Source organism: Podarcis muralis, chromosome 5, assembly GCF_964188315.1.
Source record: "Podarcis muralis chromosome 5, rPodMur119.hap1.1, whole genome shotgun sequence".
NCBI classification, from domain to species: domain Eukaryota; kingdom Metazoa; phylum Chordata; class Lepidosauria; order Squamata; family Lacertidae; genus Podarcis; species Podarcis muralis.
The window spans coordinates 49,522,910-49,543,390 of NC_135659.1; the positions used below are offsets into that span (position 1 = coordinate 49,522,910).

Below are 20,481 nucleotides of genomic sequence, written 5' to 3' on the forward strand. Positions count from 1 at the left end.
AGGTGAAGTCCCAACAGCTCACTCATATGAATGTTAGAAGTCTTCCCACCAAGTTAAGCCCCACATTGCTGTACGAAGTATTGCAGTCTACATTTTATTTTACTCTATAAAAACAGGACAGCGATAACTGGCACATATGTTATCACTATCTTTTAAAGTCAATGCTGTGGAGAGTCAATAAATAAGCTTAAGGAGTTAAGATACAGAAATATTTTGTCCCGGTACTCGTAAACTCAATTTTCTTTAAGTGAATCTTCTGCCTGGAGAGCTAAGGTATCAACCATCTGAGGTTCAAGTGGAAAAACAGACTTCTTTCTTCCATCTGCTTTGATTCTGAGGTTTCCAGATTCTATTTACACTAGGCCTTACCTCATTATCAGAATTAAAACAGATCTTTGATTACTATTTAACAGCAAGAAATTCAGTTTCAATAAATTGTATGCATATCCATTGTTCACTGTTATTCTTGAAAAATTAACTTTGTAGGCATGTCTTTAAATTTTTCACAACAAGTAACATAGTCCAAAGAGTGATAAAGTAGCATGGGACCAATTTCATGATCAGAAGTGAACAGTTTTCTGTCGCGGTCTTCCCATACATGCCAGGTTTCATAAACATAATTACACTAATGCTCTATGACCAACTGATTTGGCCTACCACTTTTGTAAAGGTAGCCTTGAAACACCAAAGAAGATAAAGTTCTTCAACGGCATTAATGGGAGAAAAAGTGTAATCTTAAATGGGGTCGATCAGGATAACAAATAGCCTGAGTTTCAGAAAGTCAGTCCAAACCAACGGTCATGGAATCCCCCGTTGTTCTTCATGGGAATGATGATGGAAGGTAAAGGTGACAGCAGCATCCCAAGCAGCCTTGAGGACTGTGTCCTGGAGTCCACGTTTTTCAGCACAGTGGTTCCACTGGGATAAGTCAGAAGTGCAGTCAGACCCCTCTGGAGGTGGCCTGACTTGATGGCCATTCACACAGCGACGACACTTGATCCTGCAACGAAGAGTGCATTGTGCTAACAAGGGCCAGAGCCTCTACATAACTTTATCTCCGGGCTTTCATTGTCTGAGCTTAAAGGGCTTGCAATCTTGAAGACACTATTGTTTGCAAAGGTGGTATCGTTTAGAAGCATGCTCTATTTTACTTACTAGGTGAAATGCACTCATGACACCAACAAAGATAATAGCTGATGAAGAAAGTCTAGGCAGAAATCAGTGCGTGTACCCGAAACTGGGATTAAAACATTTGCTTCCATCTTTCCTGGTATACAAAGCCACACATACGCACCCCTTCCCAAAGTAAAGTTACGATATTCAGACCTTCAGTCAAGCACACTAATAATCTCTTAAGAGGGTTTAGAGCCCTAGGAATATATCTTTATTTTAAGATTTTTTTTACCTATCTTTCATCAAAAGGTCCCAGGAGCAATTTAACCCAAACCCAAAAATGAACACTTCCAATCAGCATGAGTAGCAAGTGAACTGGGATCAAACCAGTACATGTTTCTATAGGGGCCTACTCACATAGAGTCCAACAGACAGGCACATTTGTGTACTGCAAGGCTTGAGGCATACAGCTCACAATACCATTAACCTACACAAATGTTAAGGCCAATACATGATCATGTAGAGAGGGACATGGTGGGCTGATGTGGTCCTAATCTATTGCTGCATATACAGACTGAACATAGGGATAATTTTTCCTTACTTGTTCTGGATAAACATACCACACATTTGTGTCCCCCAACACATTACCCACAGCTCTTCCAATACTAACTTGTCATGGGTATCACTTGCGGTGGTCTCGTTGAGTGTGAAAAGCTCCTTCAGTTCGCCAAGAGAGAAGTGTCTTTCCACATCCTGCTCCTCATCTACGACACAGCTGCTGAGAGCCTTCTTGTGGGTCTGCCGCTGAAAGATCTTTTCCTCAATTGTCCCTGTCTAAAAGGATACAAAATTAAGGCTGGTGCTGGGTTTTTGGAAAGGCCCGAGAATCCTTATAAGCGTTATATGTTCTTTAGCCAGAACCTGATTTCCACATTCCAATTGCCATGCACTCCCAATCAAGGGTGAAGAATGGTGCCATCCATTCCTCACATTGTTCCCTTCTCAAAAAATTGCCCTCTGGGCACCAATCCTGTACAGCAGGCTTCCTCAACCTCGGCCCTCCAGATGCTTTTGGCCTACAACTCCTATGATCCCTAGCTAGCAGGACCAGTGGTCAGGGATGATGGGAATTGTAGTCTCAGAACATCTGGAGGGCTGAGGTTGAGGAAGCCTGCTGTATAGCTTGTTCAGCATGTAAATAAGGAATAAGGCTCTGAAATTTGGCCAAAGACTTCACATCAGTAGGGTGCTTAACTGTTAAATGGGGTGTTATATGTTAGCCAGTTACGTTATTTTTATTCTGTTTCAACTTGTAACTTTAACTACTTTAAGGTCTTGCCATAGGACACTATATGCTTATTATTATATATATAAAAAAGATTACAATATAAACTCCTGGTTGAAAGACCAGGATAGATAATCCAAAAGCAGCTGTGGCTTCAGTTTTCAGGCAACAGTGGAAAACCATTGGCCTTAACCTTTAAGCCTGATGGGGATATGCCTCTAAACAAAGATTTACATCTGGGACATGTCCCGATGAAGCTTTAGTTCGCTTTACATCACTGCGCATGCCCACTATCATAACAGATTGGTAAAAAACCAGGCTCCACTGTAGTCCGTTCAAAACATTTATGCTTTTGCATGCCATGACACCAGCTACCCTTGTGCAATTGGAAATCAGACACCTGTTACAAACTCGTTTCTTTTTGCAACAGACTCAAGCTTTGCCATCTGTACTCTGCGATGAGGACAGTCACAAGCAGGGTTGGAACCCAAGTCTTACCGAAAGCAATCGATAGATATAGCAAGTCTTCTTCTGGCCATCTCTCCAGACCCGGGCCATGGCTTGTTCATCATTGGCTGGGTTCCAGTCTGGGTCAAACATCACAAGTCTGTTTGCTCCAATCAAATTTAAGCCACAGCCACCTGCTTTGCTGCTCAGCATGAAAATGAATTCAGGGTTCTGGGGGGACCAGAGAAACTCAAGTTAGGTGCCCAGCACAAGTGATACTACTGACTCAGCAGGTTATTTATGCAAAAACACACTTCAAATTATCCTTTTATCTTGTATGCAAAATGAATGAACACAAACGTTGGTTAATAGACTACTCTTTCTTCCTTTCAGTCTAAAGATACTGGGCTCTTCCAACTTTGTAGTGAAGAACATCACAAGCCGTTGTCCTACAAATATATATACAGCCAAAGATTATTGGTACTACTTGTTCGTGTATTCTCCAACCAGTAATACGTACCGGTACATGAAAGCTTATAATTAGAAGACTTAGTAACACTGATGGAAAACTAGAGGCACAAATCTCGACAGGGCGATAATGCAGCATCCATCCTAACTCCACATCAACCTCCTCTCTTCCTGTTCTAACCATGCTGGGTTTTCTTGACCCCTGGACACCGGATAAAAAAGATTCCCAACTGGAGAAGGGATCATGCACCAAAGTACATGTCTGTATCACATCACTGGATTTGTGTAACAGCCATGAACGCTCATTGGAAAGTCATGCTGAAAATATTTTCCTATTGCAAGTATACCTCTATTTCAAGCAGGGGTACATATTTTGGCTATAACTGGCTTTAAAATGCAGGAGGCCAAAGAGGCTTTTTTACTGGAAAAATATATTGTAACCACTTCTGCCCTGTTTTGTAGAAAGGGTGGAACTAGATAGGGTGGAAATTGAGCCTGGAAGTTTCACTTACAGAAATGCTGTTGAAACGCTCCACTATCTTTGCTCTCTTTTTAATGGACATGGTGCCATCCAGACGGACATACAGGTACCTGACAGACACAAAAAGAGGGCAAATTAAGATCATAATACCAATATGTCCTTGAAATAGCTGCAATTTCACCCCTTTCACATGGGATAGTTCTACAAGTGAATTTAATATCAGGAAAAAATTAAGGCAATACTGGGGGAGGAGAGTTTTAGAATAGATTTATGGAGACATCAGGCCAAGCCTGACCCATCATTTCTGCACCCATCATTCCCAAGGAAGACTTCCTCTTAGGTTCTCTCTCAAATACTCACAACCTCTCAGTCATTATACCTTCTAGCTCTGCAGAGTTTCTCAAAGAGATCCAGCGTCTGAGTATAATTAGAAACTAGGACTACTTTGTCATTACTGGTGCTCCTCGTAACTGCCAAAATGTAGTCCAAAACCAGCATCTTTCCTGAAGGAAAAAAATTAATGAATACAAACGCTATAAAACCAGGAACCGCCAACCCAATGCCCACAGATGCAAAGGCTTTCCTTGGCAACCAAGGACAACACAGTGCCTGTGGGTTCCAGCCTGGTGAACCTTGTGAATTTTTAAATGGCAGGCACTTCTCTTGCCCTCGGAGGGGCTCTTTTGACTGTAGGCAGTGGGCTGCTCAAGTGTGTGTGTGTGATTGAGAGATGCACCAGGGCAGAAAGAGCGGATACTGGGGGATGCTCTCTGCTATTAGACAACAACAACATCATTGATGGGGCAGGGGGAGGAATCAGTACTGTGTGGATTCCAGGGGACAGCAGGACACAGGTGACTTGACTTCCCATGACAAGCATGAGATTTTCCAGGAGGACCGCAGGGAGCAGCAATGACTATTTGCTCTTCGATTTTGTGTTATGCCACGCCCCCTTGGCAGTAGTTTTGTGACTCATGCCCACAACACTCTCTCAACAGATGCCCATTGGGAAGGTTGGAGACCCCTGCTATAAACAGTGCTGAGAAATCAATCCCCAATATAATCTCACACACAGATACATTTTTGCAGCAACATTTACCTGAGAGCTGAGGTTCTAGGGACTTGGTGCTATAGCCAGAAGGAAATAACTGCAGAGCACCCACAAACCCCTCCTCCTCCTCCACGCACTTTTCATAGATCAGGGCAGGATCTAGAGAAAAGTTATCAAGAATCACTGCACAGAACTGGAGTCGACACACTTTCTGTTTAGCAAGGTGGAAGGATTGGTCTTAATGTGACGGAAACAGCTTCCTTACACAGTCCTATTATCTCTGGACAGAAATAACTGCAACGCCTAATCATCATCATCATAATCTAAACAGTTCTATAATCTCCCCCTGTATTTAACATGCAATGGTCTAGTATAGCCTCTCTCAACCTTGGGTCCCTGGATGTTCTTGAACTACAACTCCCATCATCCCTGACCACTGGCCATGCTGGCTAGGAATGATGGGAGTTGTAGTCCAACAACGTCTAGGTTGAGAAAGGCTGGTCTAGTACCTGAAAACTATAACTCTACACGTGATCATTTTAAATCACTAACTTTTATGTAGAGTTGGTGTCGGGCAGGGGTCTGCAACCCGCGACTCCGGAGCCGCATGTGGCTCTTTCACACCTTTGCCGCGGCTCCGAGGCGGATACTAGCGAGGGGAGGAGGCGCATTGTGCGCCCCAACACTCCCCACTGTGGCGGGCACTGTACTGGCTGTGACGTCACATGGGGGCAGTGCGTGCGTTAGTCACGCACTGTCCCGACGTCACCTTCCCGCCCGCCCGCTACATTGTAAGGGGCATGTACGCTGGTCACTGCATTGAAAGGGGGCATGTACGCTGTTCACTGTTTTGAAGGGGAGTGAAGAACACACACACAAATAAAGGTAACTTGTTAATTTAACATTTATTTCTATGAGGAGGAGTAATTCTGAGGGGTCAAACAAAGAAATAATAAAAAAGTGACAAAAAAGTTATTTTTATAATGACGAGTTTTGCGGCTCCCAGTTTTTTTTCTTCGGAAACGGGTCCAAGTGGCTCTTTTTGTCTTAAAGGTTGCAGACCCTTGGTGTGGGGGGACTTGTGGCCTTCCAGATGTTGCTTAGCTACAACTCCCATCAACCGTGATCATTGACTGTGTTGCCCAGGGGTTAATGGGAGGAGCCAAACAACATCTGGAGGGTCACAGGTTTCCCGCCCTTGATTTAGGGGGCTTCTCTGACAATAAATTACCATACATTGTATATATTCCTTTTCACACATCAAGTGTTCCTCGGTCCACAAGTAACCTTCTGAATGTAGCTCATAATTGCTTGCTTGTTCCATAACTAAGCAGTGTTTTGAACCTGTATTTCTGCATTCATCCAGACTCCACAGCATCCTCTGTTCCACACTGGCCCATATACACTGCTAGCTTATCTAGTTCTCTTTCCATTTAAGGGTGCCTTGATTTCCCATAAGAAACCCAAACTATCTGCTCCCAATTTCAAAAATAGCACAACCAAGCATTTAAACCATGAGCATGCATAGTAGGGATTTTAAACCCATAGTCACATTATGCAATAGATTAAAAATGTGTACATTAATTATGAGAGTGCTAAGATTCAAAATTAAAGATTATGTTTTTTAAAACCCAAGAGGGTGTGGAGAGGCAAAGCACATTTTTGCATTGCTGCAAGGTCCTGTAAGTAAGAAGCCTGTATCCCAATGTATTATTCAGGCACTAGAAGGCCAGCCACCAGCCCAAGCAAACTCGAGTCCAGAAGAGGGCACCAGAGTCTCAAACTTTAAACATGGAAAATCTTTACATGGGACAAACATCTGCCTATCCCCACTTAGAGCATAAAGCAAAATGCAGGGGCTTGTGAAAAGCCAGTAAACACAAAAGAAGGCACGTGCTCCAGTTTAGACAACTGTGCTTTTCATCAGGGCGGAAAAAGCAGTTTAGTTTATAAATTGCGGAGTTCCAAGAGGGGAGGTTCAGGGGTGGCTTAGATGACTGAGAGGGACAACATACAAAAATACTTCCAATCCTTTCGAAGAGCATGCTTCTATTACGCTTGCACAGAAGTTGAAGCATAACAGTGCAGCAACTTCACTTTCTCCAACAAGGAAATCCGAGACTGTGAACTGAGTTTTTTCTATTCCTCAGACCCAAAATGCCCATGCCCTTAACACAGTGAGCCAAGATTATGAACCCTATTTTGTTTCGATACCTACAAAACATAATTTATTCTTTTTAACTGCCATGCAGCATCACTGCTTTGGAATTTAGCCTTAGCAGCAGTGTTTGAAACTCCCATTGTTCTAGGCGCATTTTGTGACAGGGAATTTCATTAGTGTGTGCAGTTTCTGAGTTCTGGGCGCAGTACTGCGCCTAACATTTCAGAGTAAAACTGCAGAGTGGAAGGAAAGGAGGACCTTTTTCTGCCTCCCCACTTCCAGGTACTCTCTGAAGATTGGAGAAGAGACCCTCTTAAGAGGTCAGGGGAAGGACTAGACCGTGTGAAGAATATAATATTTTAGCTGCAGTTCATTCATTTTCAGCTTTGAACTCTTGTTATAAAAAAGTACACCTAGACATTCTGTTGTTGCGCCCATAACCTAGCTTTAAGGTGCTATTTAGCTCCTTGCTTTCATATCTCAGTTTCTAACACTGCTTAGCAGAAGTGTTTTAAAAACACCATCTTAATGACCAGGGCTCTAGTACACAAGAGCACTTCAACTTCAGGTTGCAAACCATTCAACAGAGATTTATCTTGTTTCTAACTTTCTGTTCCATGTTCTGGCTCCTTGGCACAGGGCGTTGTATACATAAACTGACAGGATGACTTACGATTACAGAGTTTCTTCAGCGATGTGATGGAGGAAAGGGATGAAACACTCATGTTCCCTTCCTTCAGTTCCTCAGCGGGCTTTGCTTGCTTGAGGAAGCGTTTGTACAGGTCTGCCTGAAGCGGAGTCAGCCTGAGGTGAAACGAGACATCAATCATGTTCCAATCACTGAACAGATGACCACTATAAAAAAATCCCATCTTATCTAATCCATGTTGGAATCGCTTAGGTTAGGTCCCAAATGAACATTTAATGCAAAATAACTCAAAACTTTCCAAAGGGTATAACCTACTTGAGCTACTGAATTCCCCTTCTTGCAAACTCAGAAGGAAACTTGGTGTACAAGAGGAGCTAAATTGTCACTGACTTTGGTGGACCTGTGCAATACCCTAGTCTTAAAAGAAAGCCATTCTCCAAAGTCTGGTTTTTCTTCTTCTTTTAATTCATTTGTTTAATTCACAAACTGGTCTTTAAATTGGACTCTTAATAATAATAAAGCTCCATTTTCCACAGTCTCAAAGCTGCCATGCTAAGATCACTGTTAAAAATACAAATATCTAGAGGTGGAAGGCTAGTCATGTTGGCAGCTTTAACTTTCACTTTTATGCTATTAACTCTGCCAGCATGCTCAAACCAGAACAAAAGACTGCAAGTCAGAATACTGCATTCTCAGTGACCTACACCCTAACTTTGAAAAATTATTTCCCCCAGAATCTCTCAGAACATCAGTGGCATTCCAAAGAGTAAACTATCAAGCAGGAAGGCACTGGTGGGTGGCTGTTTCATCACATCTTTCATACAGCTATTCCTACTATTAGCATACATGATTGTCTTAGGACATGGTGTCCCTTACAGAGTCAGTGTTTTTCAACCTTGCTGCTAAGGAAAGACCTCCTGTCTACACATCTTGCTGCTCACCAAGTTGCTGCTTGAAACCCGGTGCCTTAAAAGCATTATTTTTATTTGTTTTTAAATACATTTTATTAAGGTTCATAGAGAAAAATACTTTTTTAAAAAAGCATTCTTTTTAAAGGTCCAACATCATCTAGCAGTTTATAGCTATTTGATGTGCAACAAATGAGTTGCACATTCTTTAAAACACACAAAAAAATACTGAATAGCATCCAAAAATGTGATTGATTTTCCCGACTTCATTAATGCAGAACATTTTATAAAGGGTACGATTAGATTTGGATGAAAAGCAAAAAAACAACACAAACCATTGTTGTAGCTAAGCAGAATAAGAAAGGCACTATTCTCTGACATCTAGATGAATGTGGTTCATTCAGAATAGTTTTGAGGCAAGCTCCATCACCGAATTAATTATGCTGACTTTTTTTTTTTTTTTGCTTTGCAGGGGGGTGGGATATTATATATGTCAATAACTCAGTTTCTTCCTTTTCATTCAGAGGCAAGTTACCTAGGATCAGTACAGTACTTACATATAAAATAAATTAAGCACAACTTTTAAAAATATAGTGACTCCAATAAAGGAATTCATTGTGCTGATAAATTCAGCAGAATTTAAGAAGGAAGGTTAATTGGCTGTTACGAAAAGGGGCAAAGGGAATATTCTGCCACAACACCCAGAGTAACACAGATCAGAACGTTTCAAATAACTCTTGCTTAGAAAGGCAAGAGTGAATCCACCGCATTTCTTGATTAAGTTTAAAAAGTCTGTGCTTTGTTTTAAAAGCTGCACTTGCATCTTGTACCTGCAGCACACCACCTGTTCTATTTTCACTGGAAGGTATTTGGAAAGAATATCTGAAGTCCTCCTTATAAGACACCTAGAAAGGAACAAAATAAATTTAATGCTGTTAACAAGAATACCTAAGCTCATGACCATCTTCCGGCAGAACACCTTCCTGGTGTTAACAGAGATCTTTCAGATAACAGCTCTGCAGACTTTGATCAGCATGCATGAGCTCTGACAACAAGTGAACATCCATTTTAGCAAAAAAACCAAAACCCACTTTCTTTCTCAGCCGATCAAAGCACTCAAGAGAGACAGTAGCGTCACAATGAGAAGAAAAAAATCAATTTGGAGAGACTGACTGTACATGACCCATAGCAATTATTGGGTGATGACTTAAAGATGAATGGATTTGCACTTTCTGAGCTCTATCAGAGACTACAGGGATGAATTATGAGCAATAATGAACTGAGCTGTTTCCAGGGTCAAAGTAACTTTAACTACCACAGCGCAACCTGGGGAGTTAGAACTAGGGAAATAAAGTGCTCCTAGGATAAAAAAGGGAAACTTGTGAACTTCACCTGTTGACAATGCTGATCAGCTCTTTAAGCCTCTCCTCTCCTTTGTGTCTTCCTGCTTCACTTGCATCGGCATCCCTGCCTTTCAGGATGGGAATTTCAAAGTGCTTTTTAAACTCCTGAGCTGTCCCTGTCCAAAAAAGCAAAACCTGATGATGAGGAATAGCCCTACCTTTCATTTTCTATATTCTGTTGCAAGTTTTAAATGCTCTTAACTATTTCAAACACGTCTTCCATTGCATTTCAAACTTTCTGATGCACGTAAATGTCTCTGTAGCCTAGTAGGTTCAGACAACAGCTTTTTTTCTGGATCAGGCAGAACCTCATAATTCAGAAAGGCATGTGAAACTTTAGAAATAACCATTCCTTTGCCTTGGAAACATCATCACTTATGCCTTCAAGTCCCACCTGCTCACTTAATGAGAGATCCAATTATACAACACTTTCAAACATTGACAGAACCTTGGTCATTTAATAAGATGCTGAGGAAAGCAGACACAGCAGACATCTGGGCCAAAATTGAAAGGTAAGCATATGACATAGCTGGAAATACAGTCACTCTGTTCCCAAAAGGTTCCCTAGCAGACTCCCACAAGGTTGTTCACGCTTTTTTGGAACTCCAAAGCTAGCAACACTTTGATTAGTCCACATCTTCCAATAAAATGGTTCACCACTGTTCTGTGGAACAGAGCTATACTACACAGTGGTACCTCGGGTTACATACGCTTCAGGTTACAGACTCCGCTAACCCAAAAATAGTGCTTCAGGTTAAGAACTTTGCTTCAGGATGAGAACAGAAATTGTGCTCCAGCAGCGCAGAGGCAGCAGGAGGCCCCGTTAGTCAGGTTAAGAACAGACCTCCAGAATGAATTAAGTACTTAACCCTAGGTACCACTGTAATAATGTGTGAAACACAGTATGATTGGCAATTTGATATACTGTACACTTGCAGTGCACAACCGCACTTCCCCACACCCAGTCATTATGGTGGGGAACTTAGAAACTTGGGCTGCTAACTTCAGACTTATTATACTGTGTTGCTGTTGTTTTAAAAAAGAAGTCCCTACCGAGGATGCCCGAGTTGACAAAATGTACTAGACTGAAGTATTCCAGTAGGTCATTCTGAATGGGAGTTCCTGAGATGAGCACTCGCCGTGCAGTTTTCAGGCTGTTCAGAGCCTGGTACGTTTGGTTATCTGAGTTCTTCAGCCTGTGACCCTGAAAGAGTAACAGAATGCATGCATATTTACTTTTGCAGAATCAATATACCTATCTTATAAACCTGCAGACAAGATTAAATCTAAGCACTGCAAAATAAGAAATATACTAATAGGTGCATGTTCCTACTGCAACCCCCCCTCCCACGGCCAGTGGGTTTACTTAACTGCTAGTTATAAGACACCTGAAGAGCACTATGATGTCCTAGCAGCTAACCACTGGAAGCAATGACAAGTGCTAATAATTAATAAAATGAGAAGGGATACGTTGCAAAGTGGTTATACAAGATTATGGGATGGGACTAAATCTAATATAGGTCCTCTGGGATTTTGGTAGCTCTTTAAAAAATATTGGAATAGACACACTAATTACAAAGAATATTCAGGCATTATAATTTGCAGAAAACACAAGGGGGGGGGCAGTGGGGATGAGCTCTTTTGCTTTGCATGCAAAATGTCTCAGGTTCAGATCCCTGGCATCTCCCTCTTAAAGGATCCCTAGTACCTGCGAGAACTGCAAGACATGGGGAGTCAGGAGGAGAGAACAGTGCTGTAAGCACCAAGCTGCTTCTTTGGCACAGGGATAGCAATGCCACACCTGGAGCTTAAAAAATAATAATAATACTCTTCCACCAAGGGGAGTTTTGCCTTTACTGCTAGTTACTGGGGAAGGGGTTCTATTTGCACCAGGATAACAGGTGGGGAAGGAAAGGTTGAAACTCACTGCCTTATGGTTTTGATGCACCAATATCACCCCCATCCATTTTAAATGTTAAGAACTGCTGGTGTGGTTGCTAACCATGCAGTCACAGAAACTTTGGGTTTAGCCCTCAGCTGCACTTAGTGTAGGGGCAAACCTTCCTGCATGTTGCCAATTGAGTGGCTAGAAATTCCTGCCCAGGCTCACCACTGAAGCCGAGTGACATCAGCCACATTTTGACTCCATGGGTGATCGATCACCTCTCACTAACAAGAATACCAGCTGCTTTCCACCTACCTCATCACATATGACCAACCCAACACTCCCTTTCTGGAGGACTTCAGCATGAAGACGGAATGTTTCGTAGGAAATAATCAGGATCGGGGATGGGACTCTTAGGCCTCGCTGGTTCATAAACCCAGCTATTAGGAAAAATAAAAACGGCAAAGGAAAAATAAGTGAGGTCTATTTGGAAGCCAGGGAGACAGCGCAAGCTTTAGGAATAAGCAGTTTTGCAAAACTGTGCATCCCACATTTACCTCTACACTTACTTTTTGTGTTCTGCTATATTGCAACAAAGTGTTTTGTACATCCAAAGCATCACAATGCATTATTTCCTTCATCTCCACTCCTCAAAGTGGCTCAAGAGATCCACGGCAGAGTTGGAAGAGTCTAGGTCATCCAGGTCCCACAAGCTACCGACCAAAGTTCTCTTACTAGGACCTCTATATACCTATTTCTAGTCCTTTGCTAGCTCTGCTGTTTTTACCCTCTGTTCACAACTGCAGAAACCATTTATCAAATTCCTCAGCATGAATCTTTGAATTAAAGCCTGCCAAGAATGTGATGATTGTCGCAACTTAGTATGAGGGAATACAGCTTATGTAGTGTTCTTGCTTTACAGTAAATCATTTTCTTTCTTTTTTAAAAGCACATATTGTGAAGCCTCCATACCTAGCTTTCTGTCTATATCCTCCTTGGAGCCACCATCGATAGCCAGTGGCTGAATCCTTCCTCCAAGCCATTTACCCACTTCATTGTACCAGTTCTTCACCAGGCTGGAAGGCGAGACCACAACGGCCTTGTCGATCTCAGGCTTGCAATCTGGACTTTGGCGCAAGAGCGTCCACATCAGAGTGATGCACTGCAAGGTCTTGCCCAGACCCATCTCATCTGCCATAATGCAGCCATGACTTCCAGGGATGCGGCGGCCTGTCACACACTCCCACAGGAACTTCACCCCCTGCACGAAAAGCGTTTCCCTTGTATTAGAATAGACTTGCAGGACGGAAAGTGATATTGTGCATGAAGCAGCACCTGCGCAAATTGCGACTGGATGCACAGGAAGCTATTGGTATTCAATACCGATTACAACATCGCTCTCGAAACAAGAGAGCTTGGGAAACTGGAGAGACAGAAAGATTTGCTCAGAAATGTACAGGTTCCAATGACAGCCAATAGTGTCGCAGCTCATAGTGCAGGGAATTGCCATTTTAGCCTGGCCTTTGAAGCGCAGGGGAAATTGTTGCAGCCACTCAGCTAGAAGCAGCAGACACGGAAGCCTGCAGGAAAGGGGTGTGTGAAGTGTGCTAGCTACAGGAAAAGTAAGCAGGTGGGCGTGGGGTCCTTGGCCATTGCTGCACAGTGGCTCCCAGCATCTCCCAACAGCAGCAGCAAAGGAAGTCTCCCCTCCCCTGCTTCAGAGCACAGCAGGGACTTGCAGGTTTGACCCTACATAGAGGAGGTGCTTCAGGGCCCTTGGCCACACAGTTATCAAGCAATCCCCTAGCTTTCCTCCCAATACAGTGGTACCTCGGGTTACATACGCTTCAGGTTACAGACTCTGCTAACCCAGAAATAGTGCTTCAGGTTAAGAACTTTGCTTCAGGTTGAGAACAGAAATCGTGCTCCGGTGACGCAGCAGCGGGAGGCCCCATTAGCTAAAGTGGTGCTTCAGGTTAAGAACAGTTTCAGGTTAAGTACAGACCTCCAGAATGAATTAAGTACTTAACCCGAGGTACCACTATATTGAAGCTGGGAGGTGTCATTAGGCACCTGCTCAACAACCACCACCACCCACCACCCACCCCCTCAAGTTTAGGAATGCTCTTCACACTTGCCAGAGGACCACTCTCTAGGGTGAAAGAAAATGCTGGAACCTGCCGATGGAGGCAATGCAGTGAAAAGTTCAGAGCAGCATTACTGCTGCATTTGGTATCTCGCAGAACTCACCTCTCTCTGATGGGGTCGTAAGACACGGCTGAGAACAGGATCCACCACAACATGAACAGGCACTTTGTCCCTTCAGGTAAGAAACAAAGGAGAGATCAGAGCAGGCATAAAGGTCAAAGCACTATTCTGAAGGATATTCCCAAGGGGCACAAGGCCTGTTAATGCACCACTCTGCTTCACAAGACAGGGACTCCTACCACGTGGCTACTTTCACAGTCAAAACCAACTAGACCCAGTTGAAAGTCGTAGCAACATTCAAATATGCTTTGCATCCCTCCAGAGGAAGTAATGCACAGCTATCTTATTACTGGGGGACACAGAATTCAGTAATATGGGCAAGCAACGATGAACACTGTGGTTTGTCTTTGATAAAGATATATTTGTAAGGAGTTTACTGCACAGGGAACGATGCTTCATGTCCTTCTGAATCAATCATCCTCAACAATCTGGATAGTTTTCTTGTGTGAAACAAGTGGTGTGATCCACCACTGCATCTCCATTATGGGAGATGAATCAGCCTAATGACTGCAAAATGGCAACTGAATACTAAGCTTGCATGCCGACTCTAAGATCTGTCAAAATATAAACAGATACACAAACCAAGCTGAAATGGTGGAACAGAACATACTGGGTGTGGGGAGAGGGGAGGTCGGAAGGCAGCAACTCACTTGTCGATTTTCAGCTGGTCATGAGCAGTCAGAGGTGGAGGTTCGTAGAGCACCAGAGCTCCTTCTTCAAAAGGGTCATGGAGAGCATGCCTGAGTCCTGCACGCTTGATACCCAGAGCTCTAAAGCCTGGGGAACCTGAAAGAGGACAAAGAAAAAGCAGCAAGCTGACTGTTTTCAGTAAACGCAGGACTGTCAAATATCCTATTACAGTGACAACACACTGACTTAGGGAAAGATAGCCCCAAGAATAAAGTGCTATGTGTGAGATGTAAGCTATAGAATAAACATGGCAGAGATATCTCATTAAGTCTGGTGTGCCATTGCTATCAGATTGAGACTATGCACGGAGGCAGCAAGTAGCATGAAACAAAAAAAATTGGTGCTCCATTACAGAGCTTCTGAACTACAGCACCAGATCTCTATCGCCAAACCTGGCCTGAACAAAATGTATGACCATTGCTAAAAATCCAGACTTCATCAGAAAACACACACACACACACACACACACACACACACACACACACACACACTGCCCTTAGTCAATAAAGGATAGTTAGACCAATACTTGAAGGTGTAACTACAGTAATTATTCACAAGTCTGGCACGTAGCTTATGCTTGTATCATCAACTCTGTCTATGAATTTCCATATACAACTAACCAGCAAAGGAAGCATATTTGTCTATCTTCTCCCATTAACTGCAGGTGCATTTTGAAACTTGGTGGCATTTCATAAAATTCAAGAAGTCTGAGACCCAAAATTATAACTACAAACTAGGGTTCTGTAAGTCAACATGACTTATAGACCAGTGTTATGTATATTTACTTGGAAATAAGTCTCACTACATTCAAAGAAGCTTACTTTCAGGTAAACATGCATAAGAGGGCAGCCTAAATAAGCATTACAGCCCACCACTTAATAATTCAACATTTTTAATACATTTTTTTTCTTTTTTACACACAAAACTTCATTATTCTACACATTCAGAGTTAACAGATGGCGAAGTAACACTTAATGTTAGGAGGGAAACCCCATGGATTTACCTGTGTAGTTTGGAATAGGAACTTTGAAAGGTTTTGACAAAATGCTGCGAATAAAGGCCTCCTGGGATTTAAAGTATAAAATATTCATTAGTTTAACATTAAAAATACCTTTCAAGCTAATCAGTAAGCAATAATGAACTTTATACTGAGATTGGCAGATTTTGCTTCCAACTAAATGTATTTAGCACTGAATGACAAGTATTTTCCACTATTGTTCCTACACTCTGGAAAGCCCTGCCATTTATGAAACATCATCTATCAGTTGCTTCAGAAGTCTTATAAAGATATCACTTTTTGCCCAGGCTATCCATGACCATCAGATTGGACCCTATTATTAGGTACTAGAACTCTGTTTTTATGATGGTTTTCTGTTTGTACGTTTGTATTTTTGTAAATGGTTTAAGAGAGTTTAAGAATCAATTGGTATAGAAAATGTTTTAAATAATAATAAATATATTTAGAAACTTAATTGCATTTCATCTATTATTTTATTTGTAAAACATTTGGGGAGCTCTTTGAACAAGTCATTTCTATTAGGCTCCTAAATAAAGAACAGTTCATAAACAGCTTATTCTTTACAGGTCTCTCATATTATATTCCAAAGAGAACATATATAAAAATCACTTTCTATACTATTTAACTGGGAAGAAGTTGATCCCAAAGAAGTGTCATTTCTCTCTATGAACCCAATCCAAAACCACCAGATTCTTATAGCCAGCTACAGACAGATAGCACAGAATCTTTTTTCACAGCAGATTGCAGGGAAATCTGTGTGCTTATGATCTTCTGGCTCATAGCCTTTGTGCTTTTGCAAACTCACAGCTTCTCGTTCAGGTGGTGTGAGTTCATCCACAACCCAACCAACAAAAGAGCCATACTAGAAACTGTGTTGTCTCCCACCCTCAGGAATAAGTTAATTGTGCAAAATTGCATGAGAAAACATAAATAAATCACTTGCATGTTTACTGCCATCAAGGCAATGAGGCTGATTGGTTAACTGTGCCAAGGGCTTCCGGAAAGGTGACATATAACACTCCCTGTTATCGACTTTGCTGCCATGTTTCTGTCTCTTCCGAGTCTAGAAAAGATGAGAAATATTGCATTAGGATTGGAGAACCCAGATGTACATACCACAGTCATACTGCCTAAAACCATCCAGTTAGATTATTTGTGCATCTGAGCATTTCGTTTTTTAAAAATTGTTTTTCAATGAAGTGATGTTCACCATCAGTGCCACAAACCTTGTCAAACGCAAAAAACAAAATGCAAGCATGCTTGGAAGGTAAATATGGTTTAAAATTGGGTTTGAAACATTGTCGAGGTTGGGACACACTGGATATAAAGAAGCATAAAGCAAAAAGAGGGCTATTGCAATTAGAGAACTTCTAATGATAGTTCTACTATATATGTCTCAAGGAAGGGAAGGATACAAATATGAAATAATTTGTTTCCAATAGTTGCTAAAATAATTACTTTTTATTTATTTAGAAGAGAAAAAGACTACAGCTACAATCTTATGCACACTTTCTTGGATGCAAGGTTCATTGAACTCAATGAGACTTACTTTCAAATAAACATACGTAAGATTTGGCTGTGTTGAGTTGCGTGTTTAAAATTGTTTAAATATGAATTTCATTAGATAATCCTTCGGTTAACAAACATTTTCCACATGTAGATCAGCTAGAGGAACACAATCCAAGGTGCAAATATACTAGCCACCACATAAAATGTAGCATCTGTATTGACTGGAGCTTGCTTCATGTAAGAGAACAACCAGCTTGAGGATGTCCCTGTGACTCCAACTCCTTGCAGTATACATCCATCATCATATAAGCAATATGCTTGCCCACAAACAATCACAATAGCCAAATTGATGCATTATTATTATTATTATTATACTTGACCCACAATACATTGCATATACTGAGGCCAACAGATAAGTCCCCCTAATGAGTTTATGGCCAAAGGTCAGCCACTACACAAGTGATACATCCATAGTGAGAAATGAGAATATATGGGTACAGCAAAGGAATGGAAAACCTCATACAAATAAGGTTTAACAATGCAGTCTCCTTGCTGAAGCTCAGCAGCTCTGGGTCTGGTCAGCATATTCCATCATGGAAGGAAAGCAGGACACAAGTGTACAACAGAGTGATTGACAGGATGCTCACAGTTTCAGGATGCCAGGTGTCATCTTCATCAGAGCCATTCCCTTCTGGCTTCCTCTTGACCAGCTGACTAGGAGCCAGGCTTCTCCTCTGCAAAAAGAAAAAGGAGAGTGATAGATCAAGGCGACCTATTAAGAATCTGCATACTATGGAAGTTGCATTTTCAACAAACCTCAAAGGACCTCAAAGAAGCAATGCAGTTAAATGTGTTGTCAAGTCATACAGGGAAATCCAGCAGGGAAAGTCTAGACTCCACAGAGCCATCTGGTGTCACAGTGTTATATCCAATGCTTTTTTTCCGGGGGGACACAGGGGTATGCATATCCCTAAGCATTTTGTGAATCCTTGTACTTTTGTCCATTTACTGTATTTATTTTCCCTGATTTGAACTATAAAATGGTAATTTTCTTGAGTCAAAATGAGAGTACCCCTAAACATTTTTTAAAGAAAGGGAAAAAGCATTGGTTATATTGCATATACAACGCTTTTACTTTAGCAATCTAGCGGAGTCCGATTTCTCTATTACGGCATGATGTAAACTTAGCCTAACAATGCCTATGGGAATTCCTCTGGTTCTCCACTCAGGGCCAGATTTAGGTTTGATGAGGCCCTAAGGTACTGAAGGTAATGGGGCCCTTTATATGTCCAGCTGTCCTCTGTCAACAACAAATTGTCACTGTTTTTTGTGTTGATTATATGGTAATTTATGGACCTAATAGGTATCTAAAGCCATTTGCCACTGTTGCTGTATGTAGGTTTTATTTTATTTGTTTTTTTATCTTATATTTTGGAAATGTACATCCAGGGGTTTTTTCCTTTAATTTTTTTTTTTTGGGGGGGGGGCAAGACAGTGGGGCCCTAAGCTATAGCTTGTTTAGCTTATACGTAAATCCTGCACTGCCTATGGGAATTTCTCTCGGCCCCCCACTCCCCGCTAGGCTTACCATTTCCTCTCAGGACGAGTTAATTTCCATCTGTGGGGAGCAACGGAGGAAAGAAGAACAGGGACCGAGGAGAAAGCAGGAGGGAAGGAAAGAAGGGCGGGGAGGGGGCGACCCTGAAGGCAACAGGAGGCAGCAGTGGCAGCTGCCTGAATTGGGGAAGGGGCGAGAGGAGGCACAGTGGAAATGCCTTCCCTATGGGGAGGTGGCAGCGGCGAAGTCGGAGCCCTCGGGCAGTTGGGGAAAGGGAAGCGGGCGGGGGGGGGACCTGGTGGAGAAGGCGGCTCGAGGCCCCTCCGCCGGTCGCACGTGGACGGGGGGCGTCAAAGGGCTGCGCCACTGGCCGGGACGCGAAGCGAGGAGCAGCCGCTTCCTCACGTCTCTCTTTTCTGTTTCCCGCGCGGATGTTTCCCGGGGTTTCGCCCCGCCCCTCAGCCGAGGCAAGGCCAATAGCACGCCGACCGGGGAAGCGGCCATCGATCAGCTCCTGGTGCCTGTCGGGAGGAAAAGCACTCGGCAGCCAACAGGAGGGAAGGGAGGGAGGAGGAGCCTTGCTAGGAGGGGGGCGGGGAACTCTGGTGGCGGGGGCTGATGGGAGTTGTAGTCCAAAAACTGGAGGACACACCAGCTTGGCCGGCAAAGGCTGTTCTGGCTCGGGGTTGGGGGTTGGAGGAGACCCAGGTTCGGATCCCGACTCAGCCAGCGGGGTGTTAGCAGTTACACGACACAGACGGAATCCACAGAGAAGAGAAATCCTGGCAATACTAAGGGAAATTAAACAAAAACTGCATAAATTCAGGAGAGAAGAGGAAGGGGGATTTTGGCAAACTCGCCTACAGACTAGCCCCCCCCCCACCTCCCACGCTTTAACCACTTTAAGCATGGGTGGATTTGTTCTTTTAAATGGCATTCCCAAGAGTTTGGTATTTTGGCTGGTGAAGTGTAGGGGGAAATGTGTATTTTGGGCTTAAGTGTGTGTTGTGCTTTATTATTCCATTCTTCATATTTATTAATTGAATTGGGGTTTTCCTTAGCTATTGAATTGAATTGAAACTCTTTTATAGTTTGGCACTTTTATTCTTTAGTCGTCTTTTGACATTATTGTAACTTTTCTTTGATGTTTGGATTTCCTGTAAGAGGGGAAACAGGAGCACAAATAAAGAAAGACTGAAATAAACCACTACACCAAAAAAAGGAACAAATTTGCTGAAGAAGAATGAGCATGGCTTTTTAAATCTTTTTAAAAAATAAATATTTTAATTAATTTTCAATTTTCACTTCTCGCATAAAACTACATAGCACTCAACACACCAGCTGCATTGCTTAGAAATTTCACATCAGATTCTTATAATTCAGTCCCAAAAAATGTTTCTACATTGCTATGGGGTTCCAGAGGGTTAAATACACGATCCTCTTGACCACAGAGCAGTTTACAACAAACAACATAAATGTTATAACATCTATACAACATAAAAGGGACGCGGGTGGCGCTGTGGTGTAAACCATTGAGCCTAGGGCTTGCCAATCGGTTTGAATCCCCGCGATGGGGTGAGCTCCCGT

General features: G+C 42.4%; 1 protein-coding gene across 1 annotated transcript; it reads right to left on the reverse strand.

Annotated features, from left to right (window-relative positions):
- Positions 1 to 80: 80 nt before the first annotated feature.
- On the reverse strand, positions 81 to 19,394 carry RAD54L (RAD54 like). Its single transcript, XM_028733596.2, has 18 exons — positions 18,925 to 19,394; positions 17,984 to 18,070; positions 16,771 to 16,890; positions 15,813 to 15,873; positions 14,770 to 14,905; positions 14,102 to 14,171; positions 12,824 to 13,112; positions 12,167 to 12,291; positions 11,020 to 11,170; positions 9,956 to 10,082; positions 9,394 to 9,468; positions 7,680 to 7,810; positions 4,894 to 5,004; positions 4,174 to 4,297; positions 3,826 to 3,904; positions 2,897 to 3,076; positions 1,784 to 1,947; positions 81 to 1,000 (listed from the first exon to the last, which is right to left on the reverse strand). Exons 1-18 carry the CDS (start codon positions 18,925 to 18,927, stop codon positions 799 to 801), a joined length of 2,235 nt encoding a protein of 744 aa, XP_028589429.1. The 5' UTR covers positions 18,928 to 19,394; the 3' UTR covers positions 81 to 798.
- Between the last annotated feature and the right edge of the window lie 1,087 nt (positions 19,395 to 20,481).